This window comes from Hemitrygon akajei, chromosome 7 (genome assembly GCF_048418815.1).
Source record: "Hemitrygon akajei chromosome 7, sHemAka1.3, whole genome shotgun sequence".
Taxonomy (NCBI): Eukaryota; Metazoa; Chordata; class Chondrichthyes; order Myliobatiformes; family Dasyatidae; genus Hemitrygon; species Hemitrygon akajei.
The window spans coordinates 66,122,245-66,150,130 of record NC_133130.1 but is presented as its reverse complement, the minus strand read 5'-3'; the positions used below and the strand labels follow the sequence as shown (position 1 = coordinate 66,150,130).

At 42.6% G+C, this 27,886-nt stretch overlaps 1 protein-coding gene and 1 long non-coding RNA gene across 3 annotated transcripts in view; one reads left to right on the top strand and one right to left on the bottom strand.

Moving 5' to 3' along the window:
- Positions 1-70: 70 nt before the first annotated feature.
- On the bottom strand, positions 71-6,705 carry LOC140730523 (uncharacterized). Of its 2 annotated transcripts, XR_012099624.1 has the most exons (3): positions 5,851-6,705; positions 2,795-3,307; positions 71-2,368 (listed from the first exon to the last, which is right to left on the bottom strand). It is a non-coding gene; the product is annotated as an uncharacterized lncRNA (long non-coding RNA). The 2 variants fall into 2 exon arrangements; XR_012099623.1 differs by having other exon boundaries at positions 2,795-6,705.
- Positions 6,706-6,770: 65 nt separating this feature from the next.
- LOC140730520 (protein transport protein Sec23B) overlaps positions 6,771-27,886 on the top strand; it is a 72,209-nt gene continuing 51,093 nt past the window's right edge. Inside the window, exons 1-2 of the mRNA XM_073051082.1 lie at positions 6,771-6,878; positions 24,978-25,213. Of these exons, the coding sequence (XP_072907183.1) occupies positions 24,993-25,213 (221 nt within the window). The 5' untranslated portion in view covers positions 6,771-6,878; positions 24,978-24,992. The remainder of the gene's footprint in view (positions 6,879-24,977; positions 25,214-27,886) is intronic.

Genomic DNA, 27,886 nt, shown 5'->3' with positions numbered 1-27,886 from the left:
CAGTAAAACTATTGAAAATCTTTTCTTTGTACTTTTGTCAGTTAAATAAAGGTTCACGTGAATCAACATCTCACAGATTTTTGTTTTTATTGCATTTTGGAAAATATCCCAACTTTTCTGGAAATGGGGTTTGTACATTGCAATACATAATAAACTTTAAATTACAATAAGACATAAATACAAAAATAAATAAGTGGTGCAAAAGGAGAGGAAAAAGAAACAAAACAGTGGGCAACACACACAAAATGCTGGAGGAACTAAGCAGGCCTGCTGAAGGGTCTTGGCCTGAAACATCGGCTGTACTCTTTTTCCATAAGTGCTGCCAAGCCTGCTGAGTTCCTCCAGCATTTTGTGTGTGTTGCTTGGATTTTCAGCACCTGCAGAATTTCTTTTGTTTGTAACAAAATAATGAGGTTGTGTTCATGGGTTCATTGTCCATTCAGAAATCTTATGGCGGAGGGGAAGAAGCTGTTCCTAAAATGCTGTGTGTGTCATCAGACTCCTGTGCCTCCTTGATGGTAGTAATGAGAAGAGGGCACTTCCTGGGTGATCAGAGTCCTTAATAATGCATCGCCTCTGAAGATGTCCTCGATGCTGGGGAAGCTAGTGCTCGGGATGGAGCTGGCTGAGTTTGCAACCTTTTTCAATCCTCTGCAGTGATGCAGCCAAGTAGAATGCTGTCCATCATACATCTGTAGAAACTTAACACTGTCTTTGGTGACACACCAATTCTCCTCAGTGAAATATAGTCACTGCTGTGCCTTCTGAGTAATTGCATCAGTATGTTGAGCCCAAGATGGATCTTCAGAGATATTGACACCCAGGAACTTGAAAATGCTCACAAAGATAAGGCAGAAGATGTTGAGGACATAGATTTGGTGTTCACATTTACCAATCATATTTTCTCTTTTTCAAAGGATCATGGGGATCCAAGTCACCCCAACCACAAACTGTTCCAGCTGCTACCATCCAGGAAACAGTTCCACAGCATTAAAACCAGGATCAACAGGCTCTGGGACAGCTTCTTCCACCAGGCCATCAGACTGATTAATTCACACTGACACAATTGTATTTCTAGGCTATACTGACTGTGCTGTTGTATATCTTTACGTACTATTTATTACAAATTACTATAATTTGCACATTGCACGTTCAGATGGAGATGTTACATAGATTTTAATTCCTTATGTATATGAAGGCTATAAGAAATAAAATCAATACAATAAATATTAAGCTTCAGGAATGACAGCCAAATACAATGATTTACTATCCACCACCCTCACAACACATTCTCAAAAGGTTTACATTTATGCTGTTCATGTCAACTGAACAGTAAAGCAGAGTTGAAGACACAGATTAACTTTATTCTATTTTTCAGTGCATAATCTATGAAGTTGTTTTTAATCAAGATCCAAAACTAAGAAAGATTAAGAGTAGACTCATGTCAAGACTTGAAGGGATATTGCTGAGTTAAAATGTCAAAGAGGATTGAAAAGGAAGATGAGAAGCTGAAGAAATAGTTGGCCTTCATTGCTAGAGAGAATGAATTTACGTCCCATGGAAAAGAAATCTGAACCTATCCAGTCTATCCTTACAATTCAGTCCCAACCCTGCAGTACCAGTAACATCCTTGTGAAGTTTTCTGCACTTTTTAACTTATGACATCCATTGTCTTGCTGGATGACCAGTACTGTTTACAGTATTGCTCTAGCAGTTCCATTATAGAAGGCCCAGGGAAATTACATAATTCAAGAAAGCACAGTAGCGCCTCTACTCCCTTAGAAGTTTGCAAACATTTGGCATGACATCTAAGACTTCAACAAACTGTTATAAATGTCTGATGGAGAATATATTGACTGAGTGCACCATGGCCTTGTATGGAAAAACCAATGCCCTGGAACAGAAAATCCTACAAAAAGTAGTGGATATGGCTCAGTCCATTACAGGTAAAGCTCTTCCCAACATTCTACACAGAGTGTTGTCACAGGAAAGCAATATCCCCACCAAGGGACCCCATCACCCAGGCCATGCTCTCTTCTCACTGCTGCCATCAGGGATAAGATACAGGAGCCTCAGGACACACACCACCAAGTTCAGGAACAGTTATTACCCCTCAGCCATCAGGCTCTTGACCAAGAGAGGATAATTTTACTTAATTTCACTCGCTCCATTACCTATGGGCTCACTTTAAAAGGCTTTTCATCTCGTGTTCTTGGTATTGATTGCTTATTTATTTATTACTATTATTATTTTTTTAAATTATTTTGTATTTGCAGAGTTTGTTGTCTTTTTAACCTTGGTTTTGTCCATCTTGTTGGGTGCAGTCTTTCATTGATTCTATTGCATTTCTTGGATTTACTGTGTATGCCTGTAAAAAAAAATCTCAGGGTTGTATAGAGTGTCACATATTGTATGTAGTTTGATAATAAATTTACTTTTAATTTTAAAACTGGTTGCTGCCGCAGTCCACAAAAATGCGAACAAGCTAACCACAATACCACCAATTCCCCTCCTCCTTACTCATTGTACACCTGTAAGGTGTCCAGCATGGTCTCAACAGCAAAAAAGCCCCAATAAAGGTACCATTGATGCTCCCCACAGAACACCCTAACAGCAAGGCTAGAGATAGAGCTTCATCTCTAATCAAAGTTGTCACAGCTTTGTAACAGTTTTTAAAAGGCTCCAACATTAAGAAACATTGTAAAACTATTAATTTAGATAAAAAGGATTGAAAACATTTAAAAGTTTAAAAAAACTAAAACATTAACATAAAGTAAAATAAATCTGAACTTACTAAGTACAAGGCCAGAAATCCAAGGGCCAGTGCTTCCACATCATGACTGGCTGACATAGGATGGGAGAGGCAGATTCCCCAACATAATTCCACTATGATCAGGCTGTACCACGAGGCCTCTTGAAATCCAGTACAAATGCAAAGTGACAAGGATCTGAAATGCAACATCTCCAATTCACAGCCTTTCCACTAAGGTAGACAGCAGTTGAACTTTGGCAGTTCTTTCAGAACCACTCACCACAACCAGCCCAATTGCACCAGTATTTCTGACATCCGACTTTTAACAATAATAAAAGGAAAGTAGGATAGCCATGGCTCTCACTTCCTGGAATAAAATGTTTTACACAACCATAAAATGAAAAACAGGCAATAAGCAGAAAAACATTACTTAATTAAACCTTCCTTCTCCTCCTCTAACAAGCAATTACCTCTTGCTACAGCAGCTCCAAAGCTGTGTCCAATGGTAATGGTCCATTCATCATTGTAGTATTTTGTCCATAGAAGGATTTTTTGCTATAATTGAATAGTCAACACAGGTTCAAAAATACATAATCCAATCAAATAAAAAAAGTAATTGCAACACAATTTGAAACCCACACTTAACTGGGTTCTGGCATGTTTTGAAGCAAGCGCTGAAGAACTTGAATCTCCAAACTTATCGATCGTGACATGGAACACAAGCTGATTAAGCAATACTGTCTCTACTCTATCGATGAATAGTAATCAAACACTCTCAATTGCTGCAGAAGATGGCACAGATTCTTATAATCAAATCTCTTAAGTTTCCTTGTAGGACCATAGGCAATTCTTGCAAACATTATTAATGTTTTATAGATTTGTATTACTGTAGAAATAAATGGAGGACTGCAGGCCAGGAGCCCAAAGAAACAAATCAGTAATAAAATATTCGTATTGGGAAAATTAATGGAACTGAATGCTGATGAAGTCCTAATAGTTTGCATCCTGTGGTTTTATAAGAAGTGATTATAGAGATAGTGGATGCACTGATTGCCATCTTGAAAAATTCCAGAGTCCACAACAGTTTCCGCAGATTGGAAACAGGAAATGTAATTTAAGGAAGGAGCGAAATAAAATGAGAGAACCTAGATCACTTAGCCTGCGTTTAGTAGTGGGAAATGCTGAAACCTAATATTTAGACAATGAGGTATTTGGGAAATAATAGATTAGTGAACATGAATTTATGAAGGGGGAATCGTATATGAAAAAGCTTTTTGGAGCTTTTCCTGAGGTATCCAAAGGAATAGATAAGAGTGAGCAGCTACTGCACATTTACAGTAGAATTTCAGAAGGCTATTTAAAAGAAACAAATTTAGTGCTGGAAAGCAAGTCATGGAGTAAAACAGCACAGAAACATCCTTCAGCCGAAATGTTCTATGCCAAGTACAGCATTCTCTCTACTAGTCCCAGTTGCTTGCATTCAGCCCATAACCTTGCAAGCCCCTTCCCTTCATGTGTCTATTCAAATGCCTCAAATGTTGCAATTATATCTCGACTACTTCTTCTGTCAGCACATTCTAAGGACACGTGGCCAAGTGGTTAAGGTGTCGGTCTAGTGATCTGAAGGCCTAGTTCGAGCCTCAGCTAAGGCTGCATGTTGTGTCCTTAAGCAAGGCACTTAACCACACTTTGCTCTGCAACAACACCAGTGCCAAGCTGTATGGGTTCTAATGCCTTTCCCTTGGACAACATCGGTGGCATGGAGAGGGGAGACTTGCAGCATGGGCAACTGCCGGTCTTCCATACAACCTTGCCCAGGCCTCAGTCATCATCAAAAATCAATGGACAGCCAAAGAAGAAGACATTCTAAGGACTGACTACCCTCTGCATTTATGAAGTTACCTCTCAGCTTTATTTTAAATCTCTTCCCTCTTTTTTGTATCTGGGCCCATGAAGTCTGCTCTGCCATTCAATCATGGCTGATCCTTTTCTTTTCTCCTCCTCAACTCCAGTTCCCAGCCTTCTCCCCCTTCTCTATTATCAGGACTGGGAAAAAGATGAGTCAGAGTAAGAAGGTGGTGGTGGTGGGGGGGGAGGGGGAGGAAGAAGTACAAGGTGGTAGGTGACAGGTGAAACTGGGAAGAGGGAGGGGTGAAGTAATGAGCTGGGAACTCCATTGGTGAATGAGATAAAGGGCTGGGGAAGGTGGAATCTGATAGGAGAGGGTAGAAGACTATGGAAGAAGGGAAAGTGGGAGGAGCACCAGAGGGAGGTGATGGGCAGGCAAGGAAATAAGGTGAGAGAAGGGGAAACAAGAATAGGGAATGGGGATGGTGAAGGGGGGGGGCATGAATGACCAGAAGTTTGAGAAATTGATGTTCATGCCATCAGGTTGGAGGCTACCCAGACGGAATATAAGGTGTTGCTCCTCCAACCTGAGTGTGGCCTCATCATGACAGTAAACCTAGTCAAACCTAGTCTAGTAAACCTGAGTAAAACGCTTCTTTGGTTGAAATCTTCTGGATAGATCATAAAACCATCTTTTGGGGAGGGGGGGTTGATGTGCCTGATCTGATTTGTTCATTTCTTTGTGCAGGAAGAGGGATTTAGGAGTCAATGTGCCTGATCCATTTTGCTCGTTTCTTTGTACAGGAAGAGGGAGTTGGGAGTCAATGTGCCTGATCTGTTCTGGTTTTTTTTGTCCAGGAGGGATTTAGGGGTTGATGTGCCTGTTCCATGTTTGTTAGTTTTTCTTTTGCAGAGAGGTGGGATTTGGCGGTTGATGATCATGCTTTCTTTTCTTTCTTGATTCCATGGCTACCCAGAGAATTCAAGAATTTCAGAGTTGTGTACTTTGATAATAAATTAACATTTGAACTTTTTGAACCTGGAAAAGGCCATGGACTGACATGTCGGAATGGGAATGGGAAGTAGAATTGAAATGGGTGGCCACCAGGTGATCCCGCTTTTTCTGGTAGGTTCTCGGTGAAGTGGTCTCTCAATTGCAACCAGAACAAGTGCCACACTTGCCCCTACACCTCTTTCCACACTACCATTCAGGGCCCCAAACAGTTCTTCCAGGTCAGATGACACTTCACCTGTGAGTCTGTTGTAATCATCTGCTGTATCAGGTTCTCCTGGTGTGGCCTCCTGTATATTGGTGAGACCCGACGTAGATTGGAAGACCGTCTTGCTGAGCACCTATGCTCAACGCTCTTCCCTTTCTTCCATGGTCTTCTGTCCTCTCTGATCTGATTCCTCTTTCTCCAGCCCTTTATCACTTTCACCAACTTCCCAGCTCTTCACTTCCTCTCCCGTTTCAGCTATCACTCGCCACCTTGTACTTCATTCTCCCCTCCTCCCAACTTCTTGTTCTGACTTTCCATTTGTACTTATCTGCTTGATAGTTGGTATGTTGCTTTAGTTTGCCTGACAGCCATTTTCCCACTTCTTTTTGATATTGGGTGCTCTAATGTATAGTCTTGTCTTTCTCCTACCATGTTGCTTATCTTGTTATCTTGTTATCTTTCTCCTACCATGTTGCTCCAGCTATCTATTTCTTGTGATATAAACACTTCCCTAAATTAACTACTGCCTCTTCTAAAGTGACCTCCAAATTACTTCACCAGTGGCCCAATTTCTCATAATTCTGTTTCATTAAGTATAGCACTAAGGTTGTCCATGAAACAAACGTTCCGATTTTATGATATCCAGAGATTTTTTTTCTTCAGAAGGGAAGTGGCGGGGATCGGCTGTCGTGTTTTTGCAACACCCGAGATTAACACCACCCTCGTCCACCTCCTGTTCTAGTTGACAACCCGATTCCCCCTGCTTCCAGTCTTATTCAAACTCCGGTCTCCCCATCCTTGATGCTACCCCTCCCAGTGCTCGTTTTCATGCAGCCTCCCTGGTAACCTCATACCCTTGCTACACCGACACCGTGTTTCCGGCCACTCGCCACCTCTGCTGCCCCAAAATGACTTCAGTTCTTCTCGCCCACTTCCCCCCCCCCCCCCCCCACTGCCTGTGACGTGGCGTCAGCCGGCCGGTGCTGAGCTGTACTTCCGGCCAGTGACGTCATCGGGTGACGTGGGGGCTCGGGGGTGTTGGTGTCGGGCCGCGTCAGGTAAGTGGTCTCCGTTCCGTGTTTCCATCCTCCCCTCACCCCCATCTCCCTTCCCTCCGGTCAGCCTGTTGCGGCCCCTGAGCAACGGCTGACGGTCATCTCCTCTCGCTTGCCTCTCTCCCATCCGCTGCGCTCCAGGGCCCCGCGATTTCCATGCGGCCTGTGTGACCGAGCTCGGTGGCCGGGTCAGTTCACTCAGCAATGATCGTCCCTCTGTTATGCGATCAGAAGCGGGGATGTTTTCCCAAGATTGCACAGTCCTCAATTCCATTCACGGCCCCTTAGCGGCCGTCCGCACCGGTTCCCTCCTGAGGGAGAGGGGTGTGCTGCCCCCCCCCCCCCCATTACCGTCCGGTTTAATGATGATCAGGGTGTCTATGAAGTTTCTCAGTCATCCAGGTCATTGTAGTAAATCAAAGCAACTGATCTTACTGTGTTGTCTAGAATGCGTTTCGCCACTCATCCGAGAGGCTTCTTCAGTTCTGATCCATGGTGGGTAGTATTCCGGCTTATAAACTCTGAGTTGTAGCAATCACTTGCGGGTCTTTAAGAGTCGTAGAGGTAATGAGAGAGTCATTAGTTTGATCTTTGCATGAATAGAGGTGTGAACTGTAGTGGAGACGCTGGGGTAGAGAGGTTGGGACTGCACTGTAAGTGGCTGATAGGTGGTGTTTTTTCCCCCCTACTACCTCTGTTCAGCGACGGCTTCTTTAACCCCACTTTCAAAGCACCTGTCCAAAATGTTGTTATCGTCAAAGGAGTGTCCCTTGTACTTTAGGTGTAGATATACAACCAGCAGGAGTTAACTGTGTCAGGGGACTCAAGCTTCTTCTTCTCAACACTTTGCCTTCATGGTCACTTTTACTCAAGGGTTCAATGAGATGCTGCCTAGTTCTACTAAACTCCAGCGAGTACAAGCTCAGAGCCATCAAACGCTTCTCATACGTTCACCCTTTGATTGCCGGGATAATATTTGTGAACTACCTCAGGACTCTCTCCAATGCAATGCATCCTTTCTTAAATAAGGGACCTAATATTACTCACAATAGTCCAAATGTGGTCTGATTAATGCCTTATAATGGCTCAACAATACATCCTTTTATATTGTTGAATTTTTTAAAATTAAATTGACTTTATTTCTAACATTTTTCACATACATGAGGGGTAAAAATCTTTGTGTTACATCTCTGTCTGAATGGACAATTTATAGCAATTTGTAAAGATATACAACAAGACAGTCAATATAGCATAGAAATACAATTGTATCAGTGTGAATAAATCAGTCTGAAGGCCTGGTGAAAGAAGCTGTCCTGGAGCCTGTTTGTCTTGGCTTTTATGCTGCAGTACCATTTCCCGGATGGTAGCAGTTGGAACAGTTTGTGGTCAGGGTGATTCAGGTCCCCATTGATCTTTCAGGCCCTTTTTTCGTATCTGTCGCTGTAAATATCCTGAATAGTGGGAAGTTCACGTCTATAGATGCACTGGGCTCTCTGCAGTGATGAGCCAGTCAAGATGCTCTTAATTGTGCACCTGTAGAAATTCCTCAGGATTTGGGGACTCATCCAAACTTCTTCAACCGTCTGAGGTGAAAGAGGGAAGTGCTTTTTTCATCACACAGCCAGTATGTACAGACCATGTGAGATCCTCGGTGATGTTTATGCTGAGGACTTAAAGCTGTTCACCCTCTCAATCCCAGATCCATTGATGTCAATAGGTGTTAGCCTGTCTCCATTCCTCCTGTAGTCCACAACCGCTCCTTTGTTTTTGCTGCATTGAGGGAGAGGTTGTTTTCTTGACACTACTGAGTCAGGGTGATGACTTCTTCTCTGTAGGCTGCCTTGTTATTACTTGAGATAAGCCCAATCAATGTATCGTCCTCTTGAAATGAATGCTGACATTACATTTGCCTTCCTTACTACTGACTCAATCTGCAAGTTAACTTTTAAGGGATCTTGCACTAGGACTCCTCAGTCCCCTTGCATCTCCAATTCCTGAATTCACTCCTCGTTTAGTAAATAGTCTATACCGTTACTCCTACCTAAGTGCATGACCATACACTTCCCTATACAATATTCCAGTTGCCACTTCTTTGTCCATTCTCCTAATCGGTTCATGTCCATCTGCTGACTCCTTGCTTCCTCAACACTACCTGTCCCTCCACCTATCTTTGTATTGTCCACAAACTTGGCCACAAATCCATCAATCCCATCATCCAGATCATTGACATATAACGTAATAAGAAGCAGTCAGAACACCAATCTCTGCAGAGCATCACCAGTCACTGGCAGCCAACCAGAAAAGGCCTCTTTATTCCCACTCTTTGCTTCCTGCCAGTCAGCCAATCTTTTGTCCATGCTAGTATCCTTCCTGTAATACTATGGATCTTACCGTTAGCAGCCTTAGTGTGCCTCCTTGTCAAAGGTCTTCTGAAAATTCAAATAAACAACATCCACTTACTCTCCTTTTTCTATCTTACCTGTAATTTCTTTAAAGAATTCCATCATATTTGTCAGGCAAGCTTTCCCCTTAAGGAAGCCATGCTGAACCAGGTCTAATTTGTCATGTGCCTCCAAGTACCCCAAAACCACATCCTTATTAATGGACTCTATCCTGCCACCACTGAAGTCAGGCTAACTGGTGTATATTCTCCTGTCTTTTGCCTCCCTCTCTTCTTAAAGAGTGGAGTGGCAATTTTCCAGTCCTCTTGAACCATTCGAGTGTCTAGTGATTCTTGAAAGATCATTACTAATTCCACATTCCACACTACCACATTCTCCACCAACAACCCACGGAGCTCATGGCAAGGTCTGCACGCCATCACAGACTTCAAAGCTAGTCTCACAGCCTCTTTCCCAGATGAGCTAAATCTTTTTTACACTCAATTCGATGTTGCCAATACTGATGAGCCCCTGGGGTTGAGTGGGTGAACAGCTTTAAGTTTCTCGGCATACACATCACTGAGGATCTCACATGGTCTATACATACTGGCTGTGTGGTGAAAAGGGCACAACAGCACCTCTTTCATTGAGCCCCCAAATCCTCAGAACTTTCTACAGGGGCACAACTGAGAGCATCCTGACAGGCTGCATCACTGCCTGGTATGGGAACTGTACTTCCCTCAATCACAGGACTCTGCAGAGAGTGGTGCGGACACTGTAGATGCGAACTTCCCACTATTCAGGGCACTTACAAAGACAGGTGTGTAAAAAGGGCCCGAAGGATCATTGGGGACCTGAGTCACCCCAACCACAAACTGTTCCAGCTGCTACCATCAGGGAAACGGTACCGCAGCATAAAAGCCAGGACCAACAGGCTCTGGGACAGCTTCTTCCACCAGGCCATCGGACTGATTAATTCATGCTGATACAATTGTATTTCTATGTTATATTGACTGTCCTATTGTACATACTATTGATTATAAATTATTATAAGTTACACATTTAGATGGATACATAACGTAAATATTTTTACTCCTCAAGTGTATGAAGGATGGAAGAAATAAAGTCAACTCAATTCAATTCTTCAGCTACCTCTTCTGAAACCCTGAAGTGAAGTCCCTCTGGTCCAGATGACTTATCTACCTTCTGAATTTTGAGCTTCTCAAGCACCTTCTCTTTATTAATTGTGACTACGGTCACTTCTGTCCCCAACACACTGGATTTTCTGTCGTGCTACTGGTATCTTCCACCTAAAACTCTCTAGCTTCTCACTGATTTCATTTGAATTTTATGCCCACTCTTTTGTTTTTATGCTGTGTTTGACCTTCCTTGTTGGTGACGGTTGCCTCATCCTCTGTTCTGTGAGATGAATCAATTCCCACATCTTTCAACTTACTCTCAGAAACTATATTCATTGCTCTACCATCACCTTTGCTAGTGTTCTCTTCCAATCAACTTTGGCCGGCCTCCCTCATGCCTCTGTAATTCCTTTTACTCCACGTTAATACTTATACATCTAACTTTATCTTCATGCTCTCAAACTGCAGTGTGAATTTTATCATATTATGATTACCATCTCCTAAGAGTTCCTTTACCTTTAGCCACTTAATCAAATCTGGTTGATTACATACCACCCAATCCAGAAATACCTTTTTCCTCACAACAGGCTGCTCTAAAAAGCCATCTCGTAGGCATGGTACAAATTCCCTATCAGGATCCAGCACCAACCTGGTTTTCCCAATCTACCTGCATATTGACTTTCTTCACGACCATTGTAACATCACCCTTTCTGCATGCTTTTTCCATCTCCTATTGTAATGTATACTCCATATCCTGACTGTTGTTTGGAGGCCTGTATATAACTCCCATCAGTGTTTTTTTTATCCTTGTAGTTTCTCAACTTTATCCACAAGGATTCTACATCTTCTGATCTTATGTCACTTCTTCCTAAGGATTTAATTTTCTTTCCAAACAAAGCCACTCCATCCCCCTCTTCCTACCTGCTTGTCCTTTTGATGCATTGTGTATCCTTGGATGTTAATCTCTTATCTGGGACAATTGAGTTCCAACAGCCACAGCCGTTATCTTTTGTAAAATGCGTGAGTGCAACTGTTGAGTATTTTTCCCACGATGCTCATCGCTTTAATTTCATGACTGCTCTTGGATCTATACTCAGACATATGTTTCCTTGATGATGAAGATAGTCACCTCACTTTGCCTCTGGAATTCATTTCTATGGTTGAAGTTTGTGCTCAGTCTCAAACTAAGTGGTCTTTGAAATCACAATTGGGCAATGGTGAGCAGGTTTTTATTGAGTTTGTTCTGCTTGATAGCACTCTCAAAAGCAACTTCTATTGCTTTGCTGATAACTGGGCATTAAGTAGATTGGATTTGTCAAGAGGACATTCCGAAGCAGTTTTCCACATCATCGGATAGATGTTGCTATTGTACCTGAACACTTTGGCTAGAACTTACTAGTCGATTTTGAGCCAGAGAGCTGTGTTCATTTCTGGACACCACAATTTAGGGAGAATGTCAAAACCTTGGAGAAGGCACAGAGGGGACTTAGCAGAATTGTATCATGGATGAGAGAGCAGGTATGTGAGGGACTTGCGAAAATGAATTGTTCTTCTTTGAGCAGAGGCAATTAAGAGATCTTATGGAGCTATTCAAAATTAAAACAGGTTTAAATACAAAAATCAAAGAGAAACAGTTCTTTGTGACAAAAGGGTTAGTAACCAGCAAATGTTCAAGATGTACAAGGTATTCAAGATTGTTTAATATCATTTCTGCTGAAGAAAAGCGCACTCGTCAAAAAAAACAGCACCAAGACAACACCGGAGGACAGCGCCTTCAAGTACATTCGCTGCAGCCGAGACTGTCACTCCCATGTGGGCCTCTAAAGCCACAACAGATGCTGCTCTACCAACTCAGACTAGAGCAAGACTTTCCAGGCACAGATCCATGGTCTTGTGAGACTAACGGATGCCATCCAATAACATTTCCAATACACAAGATTAGAGGAGAATGAAATAATTGTTACTCTGGATCCGATGCGGCACAAATAAAACTCATTTTGATAAAGGACACAATGATAAAATAATACAATAAATTTAAATACATAAGATAGCTTATGTACGTTGATTGGATGACCATAAAGTGACGCAAGACCCAAGTGTCTGTACGTAAGGTGACTGACAGAAAAGGATAAAGTAGTGGTGGTGGGGTATGGGAAGGGTTGGGTTAGCGGGTGGACATGTCGATCAGCCTTACCGCTTTGGGAAAGTATCTGTTTTTGAGTCTGCGATAGATGCTACATAGCTTTCTCCCTGATGGGAGTGGAACAAACTGTCTGTGAGCAGGGTGGGTGGGGTCCATCAGGATGTCACTGGCCCTTACCTGGCACATTTCCGATATCTGTCCTTGATTGGCAGGTAGGATGGTGCCAGTAATGCATTGGTCAGTGTTGAATATCCATTTATCAATATAATTAGCAAAAAACTCAGAGCAATATCTGTAACTTTTTTATACACTTAATTTTCCTTATCTGTAATGCACTGCCTGGACGATGATGGATGCAGATTCTATAGTAATGTTAAATGAATATATGAAGGGAATGTTTGCAGGTGGTTGCAAAAAGTAATAGGAGTGGGATTGATCATGGAATGTTTATCAGAAGCAGCAACAAGACATGATCTGGGAGTTGGCCCATGGAAAATTTGTTACTAATTTTCTATTTAGGGATGCTCATACTCCTCTGTTGAATGGGACATAATTTCCGGTCAAGATGGCACCATGCTGTGATCTCCGGCAAGGTTGTGGCTTTGACATAGTTTTTTGAAGTTCATTGGGATGATTTTAAAGAGGGAAGTTAGGGGTCAGATTAGGGTTAGGGACAGGAATGTAGAGAGGTCAGGCCAGAGTCTAGGTCCCCACCTCTTGTGCATAGGCCAGCAACGTGGACTTATGATGACAAACATCTGCAACCTAGACCGCCATTCCACACTCAAAGACCAGCGATGTGGGACAAAGGACATCTGGAGCATAGGCTTCCACTTTGCGCTCGAAGACGAATGATGTGGATCTGTGTCTGCAATCTAAAACTCCATTCCATGTTCGGAGGCCAGCGACAAAGGACATCTGGAATATAGGCATCTACTCTGTGCTCGAACACTAATGATATGGACCTGTGATGATGGACATCACCAATCTCAGCCTCCGCTCCGTGTTTGAAGGCCAGCAACGTGGACATGCGACAAAGGACATCTGGAGTTTAGGCTTCCACTCTGCTTGAAGGCTAATGATGTGGACCTGTGACAATGGACATCTGCAATCTAGGCGTATGCTCCCTGCCCAAAGGTCAGTGATGTGAACATGACAAGTGGCATGACAAGGGACATCCATGGACGCCAGACTGGCATGTGCTGTGAACAAAGACCACGAGGATGCAAGTCAGTGGGTCCCAATATCATATGTCTGTGAGAGCAAGTGGCATGAGAGACAAGAATTCAGGGTCATGTCAGCAGTTAATCCAGGGATCGATACTGAAGATTGAAGCTCCAAGAACAATCAGAAGCCCAAAGTCAAAGCCCGTTGTCACGAGTCTGCTGGAAGCCTGTAGGCTATCCTCGGGTTGGAGTAACGTCTGTGTGGGTGGGTAGGTGGATGGGAGGAAAGGAACTTATTTTACTGTTGTTGTTGTTTTGTTGTGGGCATTCTATGTTGGCACCAGAATGTATGATAACATTTGAGGTGTCCCCCCCCCCACCCCAGTACATCCTTATCTTGTTTTGGTTATTAACGCAAATGATGCATTTCACTGCTTCAAACTACATGTGATAAATGATTTAAAATCTGAATCTCTTATTCCAGTAGGAACAAGGGTGTCTTATTTGAAATTGCTGTGTGAAACCTTGCTTCCAATGTGATTTTACAACGGCCCAGTTAGACCCAGTGGCCTGGAATTTGTGGTGGACATTGTGTGCACTACTGGCTTCTGGCAAAAAAAAACTTATCTGCAATTCTCTCTGTAGGATTTTCAGAAAACTGTTGAGGAATCTTGCAAACCAGTGGAAGCTCCACACAATACAATAGCCATACTGTGAAGCAGGCCCCTTTCAGTTTTTTTATCTAAATGTGAAATTGGCATACCCTTCATGATAACAGTATAGGACTCCAGTTTACTTGTATGATTAACTTTGACTGGTGTCAGTTTAGTAATCAGAGAATTAAGACAGCTATCAGAAAATAAAGAATAGAGAGATCAGAGTTCAAAGTCAGGGATTTCAGTAGTCCAAAGCTCTGCAAATACAGTGCTGCTGAACTTAGACAAAATTACTTTGAAGCTGCTGGCATCGGAGTTAAGAGTTCAAAGGATGAGGATTCTACGGATACCAGACCTGGCGATAATGACCTGGCCTAGCAGCAGATGTAGGTGGTGTAAGCGGAAGCAGAAATGTAGCAACAAGGCCGGGCCACCAACTAGGCTGAGAGCGAACCCAGCAATACCATCACTCTTCCTTACCAATGTCTGCTTGCTAGAAAATAAATGGACTCACTGACACGGAGAATGAACGCATTGAAAGAGATGAGAAACTGCTGCATTCTGGTTTTCAACAAAATGTGATTACTTTATTGTCACCAAACAATTGATACTAGAGCGTACAATCATCACAGCGATATTTGATTCAGTGCTTCGCGCCCCCGAAATACAAATCAAAGTAAATATAATAACATTTTAAATTATAAGTCATAATTCAAAAATAGAGAAGGGAAAGTAAGGTAGTGCAAGTCAGGTCTGGATATTTGGAAGGTACGGCCCAGATCCTGGTCAGGATCAGTTCAGCAGTCTTATCACAGTTGGAAAGAAGCTGTTCCCAAATCTGGCCGTACGAATCTTCAAGCTCCTGAACCTTCTCCCAGAGGGAAGAGGGACAAAAAGTGTGTTGGCTTGGTGGGTTGTGTCCTTGATTATCCTGGCAGCACTGCTCTGACAGTGTGCGGTGTAAAGTGAGTCCAAGGATGAAAGATTGGTTTGTGTGATGTTCTGGGCTGTGTTCACAATCTTCTGCAGCTTCTTCTGGTCTTCGACAGGACAACTTCCATACCAGGTTGTGATGAACCCGAGAAGAATGCTTTCTACGGTGCATCTATAAAAATTAGTGAGGGTTTTAGGGGACAGGCCAAATTTCTTCAGCTTTCTCAGGAAGTAAAGGCTCTGGTGGGCCTTCTTGGCAGTGGACTCTGCTTGGTTAGGCCAAGTCAGGTCATTTATAATATTCATCCCGAGGAACTTAAAGCTTTTGACCTGTTCCACCTGCGCACCACCGATGTAGATGGGGTCATGCGGTCCGCTACTCCTGAAGTCAACAACCAATTCCTTCGTCTTGCTGATGTTAAGGGATAGGTTATTGTCTTCGCACCATGCCACCGGTTCTTAATTTCCTCTCTGTACTCAGACTCATCATTACCCAAGATACGGCCTACAATTGTGGTGTCATCAGCAAACTTATATATTGAGTTTGATGGAAACTTAGCTACACAATCATGGGTGTACAGTGAGTACAGCAGGGGGCTGAGTACACAGCCTTGTGGGACACCGGTGCTCAGAGTGATTGTAAAGGAGAGCTTGTCCCCTATTTTTACAGCTTGGGTCCTGTCTGTGAGGAAGTTGAAGATCCAGCTGCAGATCTGAGTGCTAAGACCCAGGTTCTGGAGCTTAGGAATCAGTTTATTTGGAATGATGGTATTAAAGGCAGAGCTGTAGTCAATGAAAAGGAGCCTTACATATGCATCTTTATTCTCCAGGTGTTCTAAGGAGGAATGTAGTGCCAGAGAGATAGCATCTGCCATTGACCTGTTGCTCTGATTGGCAAATTGCAAAGCATCGAGGTTGACCGGTAGGTTATGGTTGATGTGTGCCATAACCAATCACTTGAAGCACTTCATAGCAATTGATGTCAGAGCCACAGGTCGATAGTCATTCAAGCATGCCACCTTGCTTTTCTTCGACACCGGGATTACCGTTGCCTTCTTAAAACACGAGGGGATCTCAGACTGAAGCAGGGAGCAATTGGAAGATGTTAGCAAACACTCCAGCTAGCTCACTTGCACAGGCCTGGAGAACCCGTCCCGGGATGCCATCTGGGCCCGTCGCCTTCCTTGGATTTATCTTCAGGAGGGCTCTTCTAACCTCTTCCTCGGTGATGATGAATCTCAATGCCACCAGGTCCGGTTCATCCGGAGGGGGCGGGACACTCCTCTTCTGTTCAAATCTTGCGTAGAATACGTTAAGTTCGTCAGGAAGAGAAGTGCTACAGTTATTGATATTCCCAGCCTTTTCTTTGTGCCCAGTGACATCATTTAGAACCTGCCATAGTCTACTGGCTTCCCTCTGGTTAGACTGGGCTTCCAACTTGGCTTGATATTGCCTCTTGGCACCCTTATTGGCTTTCCGGACTTCACGCCTAGATTCCATATAGCGACTGGTATCCCTGGACCTAAAAGCCGCAGCTCTATCCTTCAAAAGGGACTGGACCTCATAATTCATCCAAGGTTTCCAGGTAGGGAATACCCGGATCGTCTTGCGAAACACACAGTCCTCTGTGCATTTCCAGATAAAGTCCGTGACAGCTGAGGCATACTCATGGAGGTTAGCTGCCGAGTCCTTGAATACTAACCAGTCCACTGATTCAAAGCAGTCACGGAGGACCTCATCCGTTTCCTCTGTCCAACGCGACACCACTTTTGACACCGTGACCTCCGGCTTCAGTTTCTGTTTGTAAGCCGGGAGAAGGAGTACGGCCTGATGGTCCGATTTTCCGAAGTGAGATCGTTGGACGGAACGGTAGGCATCCTTGACTGCTGCGTAGCAGTGGTCAAGTATATTCGGGCCTCTAGTGGAGCAGGAGATATGTTGGTATAACTTTGGCAGCGCTTTTCTGTATTAAAGTCCCCGTCTGTAATACCTGGTAATAAAAGCCTCCGGATACCTGGTCTCAAGTTCACTGATGTTGGCATACAGTGTATTCACAGCACACTCCACGTCCGCCTGGGGGGGGAATGTAGACCGCTGTCAGTATGACTGAGGTGAATTCCCGTGGCAGATAATAGGGATGACACTTCACCAACAGATGTTCCAGGTCCGGGCTGCAGGAGCTTGTCAGTGCCACTGTGTCCGAGCACCACGCAGTGTTGATCAGTAGGCAGACACCACCTCCCTTTGTCTTGCCCGAAGACGCTGTGCGGTCCATCTGATGGATCGAAAATCCCTCTGGTCGGATGGCACAGTGGGGGGTGGCAGGGGAGAGCCATGTCTCGGTGAAACAGAATACACAGCAGTTTTGCATCTCCCTGCAGTAGGTGAGTCTCCCTTTAAGATCATCTACCTTGTTCCCTATGGCTTGCACATTAGCTAGTAGGATGGTGGACAGAGGGACCCTAAAGCCCCTCCGCTTCAATCTGACCAGCAGCCCATCTCTTTACCCACGCTTCCTCGGTAAATAATGCATCTTTCCAGGTTTTCATCAATGCAGTGTGTTGTTGGCAGCTCTTTGAGGTTGGTGGATGTGTCCCGCGGGGATCGATTGGCGGGTCGCGTCATCGGGCGCTCCAGGTTGGGCCGAGTGACAGGGGAGGTTCTGCTGCCACTTCCAACTGCCGGGGGCCTAGGCTGTCAATCGGGTCGGGCCCCGAAGCTGACATTTAATTCCAGAGGGCCAGGCTGCTGGCTGAAACAAGTCCATGAACTGAGTCACGGTTGTGGAGGCCTCCGCTCCAGCTGATCCCCAGGCTCGATTTCCAAGATCGGTGGTGGAGGCCTCACTTCCGGCAGCTGTGAATGGCCACCAACGGGGCTCTACAGTGGTCGCTCCGGGGAAGAGTCTGGGGTACCTTGAGGTCTCCGATGTCACTTCTGTGTGGTTGTCTGCTTCAGAGAGGTGCTGGTCGGAATGGGCCACGTCTCCAGGCGCTCCAACACGGTAGCAGGCCGCGGGTGTCTGGGAACGTGGTGGACCTCGGACCAGGCCTTGCTGATCGGGTCCAGGTGCGGTCCGGAGTTGAAGAAGCAATTCTGGCGTGTCAGTGAACTCCAGCTGGGTCAGTAGCTTCGCCAGGGTGTTGTTGATCTTAATATTGATTAAGCAACAATATGTCTGACTTGGCTTTTCAACTTGATGGGATGTCTCTGTTCTGCACAGACAGAAACTCTCTGTTGGTGAAATCCAAAGAAGGTGGAATTCGTGTGTACATTATCAAAGGTTAGTGCTGAAGCTCATCTGTAGTTAGCAGTCACTTTTCTGGGGCAGCAAAGTGGCAACTACATGACCTGCTCAGAGAGTTTAATGTTGTGTTCATCACTGCTGTCTACATCTCCCTGAACGTGAATGACAAGGATGCACTGGGAGAGCTTTACAGTATCATCAGCTCTCTGCTGAAAATGGAGAAACTAGTCAAGAGGACCATCACTATGGCCTAATGAGGCAATCTCTATCATTCTGTTCTGAATGGCAGATGCTCAAGGAGGCTGCCATAAATTAAGAAGACACAGACCTCAAGGAATATGCCTCATCTGTCATCAGCTACATCAGGAGGTGTGTAAACCTCAAGAACGGTCATCTCACAGTTCAACCTGGAGCCCTGGCTGAACTCTGAGGTGCACTCCTTACTAAAAGCCTGGGGCACTGCCTTCAAGTTTGTGACTGAAGAGCTCTCAGAGCAGCCAGAAGAAACCTTGTCTTGGGTATCCAGAGAGCTAGGACCACCTACCCTCAGAAGAAATTCAGGAATACCTGTCCGGTAATGATCCCCAGCGTATGTGGCTGGGCAACAAGGGCATTACTGACTGCATAAGTGTCAAGTGTACCAGTGATGCTTCCCTTCCTGATGCTCCAAACAACTTTCATGCATGTTTTGAGGCATGCAACACAACGCTGACCAGGAAAGTTACCCCTTTCCCAGGTAAACTGCCACTGTTTGTAACAGCAGCAGACAAAAGAAGGGCTCTGCAGAGAGTTAACCCCCATTAGGCGGCTGGGCCGGACAACATTGCAGGCCAAGTAGTCAGGAAGTGTACACACTTGCTCACTGACATCTTCACAGACATCCACAACGCATCACTCATTCAGGCTGTTGACCCCACATGCATCAAATCAACCAACATCATTCCTGTACTAAAGAACTCTACATCTTCAGAACTAAGCAACTAAACTCCTGGTGGCACTTTCGTTAAGCAGTAAGGCTGATCAGCACCTCCACCCATTAAACCACCCCTCTACACATCCCAACATCACTACTTTATCACTTCCTGTCAAACTCACCTTATGTTCAGACACTCCTGTGCCTAGCGTCACTTTATGGACACACAATTAATCTATGTATATAAGCCATCTTATCTATTTATGTTTGTTGTATTTTCTTATCATTGTGTTCTTTATCAAGCTGAGTTTTTATTTGTGCTGCTTCAGATCTGGAGTAAGAATTATTCATTCTCCTCTAAACTTGTGCACTCAAAATGACATTAAACAATCTTGAATCTGGAGGTTGCCACATGCAAAGATTGTTCATGATTTGTTAAGTGCTTTTATAATTGTGAGAAAGTATAAGCAAGGAGGTGGATAATGACTTAATTTAAGGTGTGAATGCCTGGGATAAAATGATTACATGATTCTGAAACAGGAATCGTTTTGAGAAACTATTGGTGCCAATTAGGAATCTATGAAAGAAAAACAGCAACAAGCTGGAAGCAGACTGGCTTGGGATGAGAGATAGTACAGTATGTAGCATTCTCTCAGTTTCACTCAGGAGCGGTAATGAATTGGACGGTAAACATCTCAGAAATCCAGTAAACTAAAAGCAATAATAAGACAATGGCCAACTGGTTGTCATGAAGCAACAGATCCACTCTAAGACATCTCTTGTGGAATCTAGAGTCTCAATGACAGGCACTGGACCTGACCGTAACAATAATAAAAGCTAAGCAGATGAAAAGATTAAGACATATGTGGTGAACCCTAGTCATCAGATCATGTGAAGAATGAGATCCTTATTTGAACTTCGGGAGCAATCAATTACATTCCTGATTGGCTCATTATAAAATGCTGTGTAATTGATGAAGTTGAAGATGAAAAGTGATCATTTAACAATTGATAATCTGTCTGCAATGGGAGAAGAGAAAGATGAGCTATATTTGTCACATCTGCATTGATATATACTGTGAAATGCACTGTTTTGTATCAATGACCAACACAGCCCAAGGGTGGGCTAGGGGCAGTCCACAAGTGTCAGCATACTTCTGGTGTCAACACAACATCCTCACAAATTACTAACCCTAATCTTAACCTGGCCGTCTTTGGAATGTGGAAAGAAATCAGAGCACCCAGATGAAACTCACAAGGTCACGTGGAAAACATAAACTCCTTGCAGATAGCGGTGAAAGTTGAACCCCGATCAATAATCACTGGCACTGTAAAACATTGCACTGACTGCTAACTGCTATGCTACCCAAAAAAAGGCCAAAAGGAGTTTAGCCTGTGGTGAACTATTGATGTGGAGCCGTCTTATTGGAGCAAAGCAATAGGAAGAGCAAGGAGGTGGCTTCTAGAAACAATTTTTAACATCTTACCAAACTGTGGGACATCCTGGGACTACAGAGACCCTGGGAGTAACACTCACTCACAAGGCGAGATCCTGAGTTTGGGACTCAAAACAAAGGGAGACTCCGTATCTTGACTAAGACCAATCACCTTGTATTTGGATCAGTACTATGCAAGCTTTGAGTGCTTGTGCTTTGTCTTTGCATAAAGTTTAAGAGTTTGCATAAAGATTCAAAGTACACTTATTATCAAACTATGTATGCAGTACACAATGCAACACATGCAAAATGCTGGAGGAACTATACTCTCTGGGATTCAGAAGAGAGAGGGGATCTTATAGAAACATACAAAATTTTGAAAGGGATAGATAAGATAGAAGTAGGAAAGTTGTTTCCATTGGTAGGTGAGACTAGAACTAGGGGACATTACCTGAAGATTCAGGGGAGAAGATTTAGGATGGAGATGAGGAGAAAATGTTTTTCCCAGGGAGTGGTGAATCTGCGGAATTCTCTGCCCAGGAAAGCAGTTGAGGCTTCTTCACTAAATATGTTTAAGAAACATTTAGGTTTTTACATAGTAAGGGAATTAAGGGTTACGGGGAAAAGACAGTTATATGGAGCTGAGTTTACGGACAGATCAGCCATGATCTTATTGAATGGCAGTGTAGGCTCGATGGGCCAGATGGCCTACTCCTGCTCCTATTTCTTATGTTCTTATGAACTCAGCAAGTCAGGCTGCATCTATGGAAATGTATAGATAGTTGACATTTTGGGCCGAGACCCTTCTTCAGGACTGAGTGGGAAGGGGGAAGGTACCTCTGAGATTTGTCTTCCCCCCAGGCAGCCACGAAACAAAGAAGCGCTCTGAAACCTGTTCAAGTATGTTTAATTTGATCAATGCAGTCTCATTCGGCAACTCTATGTGGCAAAGATTGCCACATTCTCAGTTGTCCCTGTGTAACAAATTTCTTTACAAATCTATCTGCCAGAGATGATCATAAATTTATACCACCTTGTTTCTGACTTGACCACGAAATAGATTTTCTATCTTCATCTCAGCTCTCATATTTTAATAATCTCTATTGGTTCTTGATCTCTTTACAGGGAAAAAAATCTTTCTGCCTCAATTGCTTTGATTGTTATACACTCAGTGGCCATTTTATTAGGTACACCTATACACCTGCTTGTTAATACAAATATCTAATCAGCCAGTCATCTGGTAGAACTCAATGCATAAGAGCATGAAAACATGGTCAAGAGGTTCAGTTGTTCTGCCAAAACATCAGAATGGAGAGGAAATATGATCTAAGTGACTTTGATTGTGGAATGATTGTTGGTGCCTGAAGGGGTGTTTTTCTATGAATATAGTAGTGATGGCAAAGTTTGTTGCATAGGCATGAATCCTGGAGTAAGCTGCACCTTAAAGTATTTAATATACTTCAGCAAAGGCCACCTTTGGCTTTGGTGAAGGTCAGTTAATCTAGATTAGTGCCTGCTTTGTTATCAACGTCTTACCTTGCTAACTGGCAAAGAGATAGCTCTTTTCTAAAGAGATGTGGTTCATTGTAATTCTGTAACTCAGTTAAACTAGCAAATGTACATGCTACATGCCTAGTAACAGATAGAAAATCAATATTTTAGATAAACCAAAATTAAAAATAAGCTTCAAGATATAGGAGCAGAATTAGCCATTTGGCCCATTTCATCATGGCTGATCCAGTTTTCCTCTCAACCCCAATCTCCTACTTTCACCCCATATCCCTTCATGCCATGACCAATCAAGAATCTATCAACCTCTGACTTAGACGTACTTAAAAACTTGGCCTCCACACCTGCCGATGGCAAAGAATTCCACAGGTTCACCACTCTCTGACTAAAGAAGTACCTCATCTCTATTCTAAAATAATGCCCCCCCATTCTGAGGCTGTGTCATATACCCTCTCACCCTCCCATCCTCTCTACATCCACTGTTTCAAGACCTTTCACCATTTGATTGGTTTCAATAAGGTCACCCGTCATTCTTCTGAATTCTAGTGAATATAGGCCCAGAGCCATCAAATGCTCTTCATATGACATGCCATTCAATCCTGGAATAATGTTCTTGAACCTATTTTGAACCCTGCCCAGTCTCAGCACGTTGTTTCTAAGGGGCCCAAACTTGCTCACAATGCTCTTAAGTGAGGCCTCACCAGTGCTTTATAAAATTTCAGCATTACGTCCTTGCTTTTATCTTCTAGTCCTCTTGAAATGAATGCTAGCACTGCACTTGCCTTCCTCACCACAGGCTTAACCTTTAGGGAATCCTGCACAAGGACTCCCAAGTCTCTTTGCATCTCTTTTTTTTTTTGCATTTTTTCTCTATTTAAAAAATTGTCAACACCTTCATTTCTCTACTAAAGTACCTGACCATACATTTCCCAACACTGTTCCATCTACCATTTCTTTGCCCAATCTACTAATCTTTGTGAGTCCTTCTATAGCCTTTCTATTTCCTCAAAACTACCTGCACTTCCAGCTGTCTTCATATCGTCTGCAAACTTTGCAACAAAGCTATCAATTCCATCATCCAAATCATTGACATATAACATAAGAAGAATTGAACCCAACACAGACCCCTGTGGAACACCGCTAGTCACCAGCAGTCAACTTGAAAAGGCTCCCTTTATTCCCACTCTTTGCCTCCTACCAATCAGCCACTGTTTTACCAGTCTTTCCTGTAATACCATGGGCTTGTAGCTTGTTAAGCAGCCTCATATGCGGCACCTTGTCAAAGGCCTTCTGAAAGTCCAATTCTCTTATGTCTATCCTCTTTGTTATTTCTTCAAAAAATTTGAACAGATTTGTCAGACAAGATTTTCCCATGCTGACTATTGCCTATTTTACCATGTGCCTCCAAGAACCCTGACACCTCATCCTTAGTAATCAACTCCAACATCTTCTCAGCCACTGAGGTCAGACTAACTGGCATGTACTTTCCTTTCTTCTGCCTCTCTTCCTTGTTGAAGAGTTCAGTGACATTTGCAATTTTTAGTCTTCCAGAACCATTCCAGAATCTAGTGATTCTTGAAAGAATCACTACTGCCTCCAGGACGTCGTCAGCCACCTCTTTCAGAACTCTGGGGTGTACACCATCTGGTTCAGGTGACTTCTCTACCTTCAGACATTTGTTTCCCAAGAACCTTCTCTCTCGTTATGGTAACTTTACACACTTCATTCCCCCGACACCTGGAACTTCCACCACATTACTAGTATCTTCCACAACGAAGACTGATGCCAAATATTTATTCAGTTAGTCTTCTATTTTGTTATCCCCCATTTCTACCTCTCCAGCATCGTTTTCGAACAGTCCAATTTCCACTCTTAGCTCTCTTTTTGCACTCAGTGAATCTGAAGAAACTTGGCATCCTCTTTCATATTATTGGCTAGCTTACTTTTATATTCCATCTTTTACCTTCTTAATGACTTCTTTAGATGCCTGCTGTTGGTTTTTGAAAGCTTCCCAATCTATCTTCCCACCAATTTTTGCTCTATTATATGGCCACTCTTTAACTTTTATGTTGGCTTTGACTTCTCTTGTTGGCCACAGTTGTGTCACTTTTCCTTTAGAATACTTATTCCTCTTTGGGATGTATATATTCTGTGCCTTTGTGTCCTGTGTTTTTGTTGAAAAGAAGCCATTTGTCATAAAATTTACTACTTTCAGAGTCTAATGTATGCATTTTTTATCATAAAACATTAGGCAATGGAGTTACATCAAGAGATTTAAACTTCAAACTGAGGAAACTGCGAAGTTTTGGTTAAGATACTGGGAAATATACAAGGGTTCAATGCTATGTTGTTTTACAATGATAGGAAAAATGCAATGTGTAATGTATGATTTACTAAATATAGGTTTAATGTTTCTTTAAGTACCCATCTTAAAGTTGGTTGCTCTTTGCATCAAGAATTTGGTCATGTAAATGCATTATAAAATGCAATGGGCAAATTTTAATTTATGGTAATTTCATCTTTTCAAATAATGTATTGGGATTAGATTGCTTAACTTTTATTTGTTGCTTATTTTAACAGAATTCTTCAGTGAGCATGGCATCATATCTAGAATTCATTCAACAAAATGAAGAACGAGATGGTATTCGATTCAGCTGGAATGTGTGGCCATCCAGTCGACTAGAGGCTACGCGTATGGTCGTTCCTTTAGCTTGTCTGTTCACTCCTTTAAAAGAGCGCCCAGACTTACCACCTATACAGTATGAACCTGTGCTGTGCAGTAGGGCTACCTGCAGGGCTGTCCTTAATCCACTATGGTAGGATATCTGAATTTCATTTCAACCTTAGGGCAAGATCATCATTAACAATATGAAACACTTCGAACTTTCTTCATAGTCTAAATTGCTTTATTAGATTTTTAAAGATTATCTTTAGAGTTAATTTAATTGTATGTACAATATATGGTCAGTAAAGTAACTGCAATAATTTGAATCAGTAAAGTTTCATTGTTGGCCTTATCAAGTATTCACAAAAGTCACACTGCCAGATGGTATTGATAATAAAACAGCCCCAACTGATAATGGGTTCATATGGGGGTCATTACCAAACACTCTATTGATTCTACAGAAGATTCTTATACTTAATGAACATTAGGAGGCAATAATATAAGACTGGGTATAAGATTACAAACAAGAATTACAGCATTTGTTTGACTGGATCTGTGCTTTTCCCCGTTTCTCCATTTCATCTGGTGTGGTTACATAGTGTCGTACTTTTCACCCTTGATTCACAATATCATTCAAGGCTAGATGCTCAGCCTGTCACAGGCCTGTTGTATTAAAACTTCCATCTCTTCCTGTGCAATCTTTGTGAATCCTTGTACTCTAGATGCTTTTATTGGCACATTAGAGGATATTATTTATTAAGCGTTTGTTTAACATTTAGTGTGATTTCTAATATAAATTAAGGGCTTCCTTAATTGGATTCTGAATAAAGTTATGTGTAGCCTACTTGTCAGATTCCTTGAAATAATTTGAGATGATAATATTTAGTTTCCTTGCATTATCAACTATTAATTTATTTTAAGTTGTCTAGTCGATTGCAACAGTGATTGCAAGAATGCTATTTCATTTGCATTATTCTGGCATATTTGATACTGACTTGATAATATCTGCATTAAATAAAATAACTTATGTCATTTCAACTATATAAAAAATTAATAATCAGTGGAAAGTTTTGTTAAAAATGCAATGAGTATGGAGTACTACATTATTTTTAAATGAGGATTTTAATATTGATTAAATTGCTCCCATACTTAATACGGTTTGAGCAGCCACACATCTTCAGAGGTGGGAAACAATCATGTATCTGGTTCACTTATGTGATGTAACTATGAGATATGCTTACTATGATAATCGCTCCCATTATACAAATCTGAAAATGACAGGGGAGGAATACACAAACCCTCTGTAAACTTATCTCATTTTGAAAACAAGGGAATCCTTGCAATCAGAATTGTGTGGTGATAGACACTGTTTATCCTCAGCAGGTGAAGACAGGGAAAGGCGTAAACTTAATGGACTGCAAGTAGTGAGAACTATCGCTTGAAAGAAAGCAATCAGGGACTAGTCAGCTTGCACATGCCTTTGTATGGGAAAAGACAAAATAAGTTAATCATCCCTTTTATTTAAAATCACTTTACTAAACAGTCTGAAATTCTTTACCAAACTGGGGAAAAACAAGCTGGAAATCTGAAATTAAACTAGAAAGTACAGGGTAAGACAGCATTTGTGGCAAGAGAAAGGGACTTAACAGATCAGTGCAACACAGGAGCAGACTCTTCAGTCCACAGTGATGTGCCAAGCCAAATAATTTTCCAACATCTGCAGAATATCTTGTTTATAAATTAGTAATCTAATGGCCAACAAAACTAATCCCCTCTGCCTACACAATGTTCATATTCTTCCATTTCTCCTCATATTCATGCACCTATCTAAACATCTCTTAGAAGTCTCTAATGTATCTGCCTATACCACCACCCAGGCAGCACATTCAAGGCATCCAGTGCTCTCTGTGTAAAAAAACACTTGCCCCTCTCACCTTAAATGCATTCCCTCTGGTATTAGACATTTCAACCCTACGAACAAAGGTACTCATAGAAAAATATTGCACAGAAAATTGCCCCTCAGCCCATCTAATCTGTGCCAAACCATTTAAACTGCCTAGTCCCATCACTTTATACCTGGACCATACTCTCCACACCCCTGCCATTCATCTGCTTATCCAAACTTCTTTTAAATGTAGAGATCAAACTTGCATGCACCACTGGCACTGGCAGCTCATTCCTCACTCTTAATGACCCTCTGATTGAAGAAGTTACCCTTTGGCACTGATCTCCGTATCCTCCACATCCTTCTCCTTGGTAAATACTGATGTAAAGTGCTCATTTAGGACTCACCCACATCCTGTTCACCCAAGCAAATGTTTCCCCCTGTATCCTCGAGTGGTTCTACCTTCTCCCTAGTTATCCTGTTGCTCCTAATGTATGTACTTTTTCCTTGGGATTTTCTTTAATCCAACTTGCTAAGGACTTTTCATAGCCCTCTAGTTTTCCCCAATTTCCTTCTTGAGTTCTTTTCTGGCTTCTTTATAATCCTCAAAAGCTCTGTTTGATTGTAGCTTCCTAAAATGTACATCATTTTCCATTTTCTTTTTCACTAAATTCATCACTTCCCTTGACATTCAAGGTTCTCTCACCTTGCCATCCTTTTCCCTCTACTATACACTCAAAGCTTGTATTTTCACATGCTTACTGTTCCCTTGATTTGTCTTTCAAGTTCCAGTTTATTTACTGTTTTGCTTCACTCTTTTACGTAATGTTGCAGCTTGAAATCCCTCTGGAAGAACAAAGAACTTAGAGGATCTAATGAAGTATGATGGCGCCAGTATCTGGCGACTCTGCGCGTGCTCTCCCAAGCAAATTGCCCTCC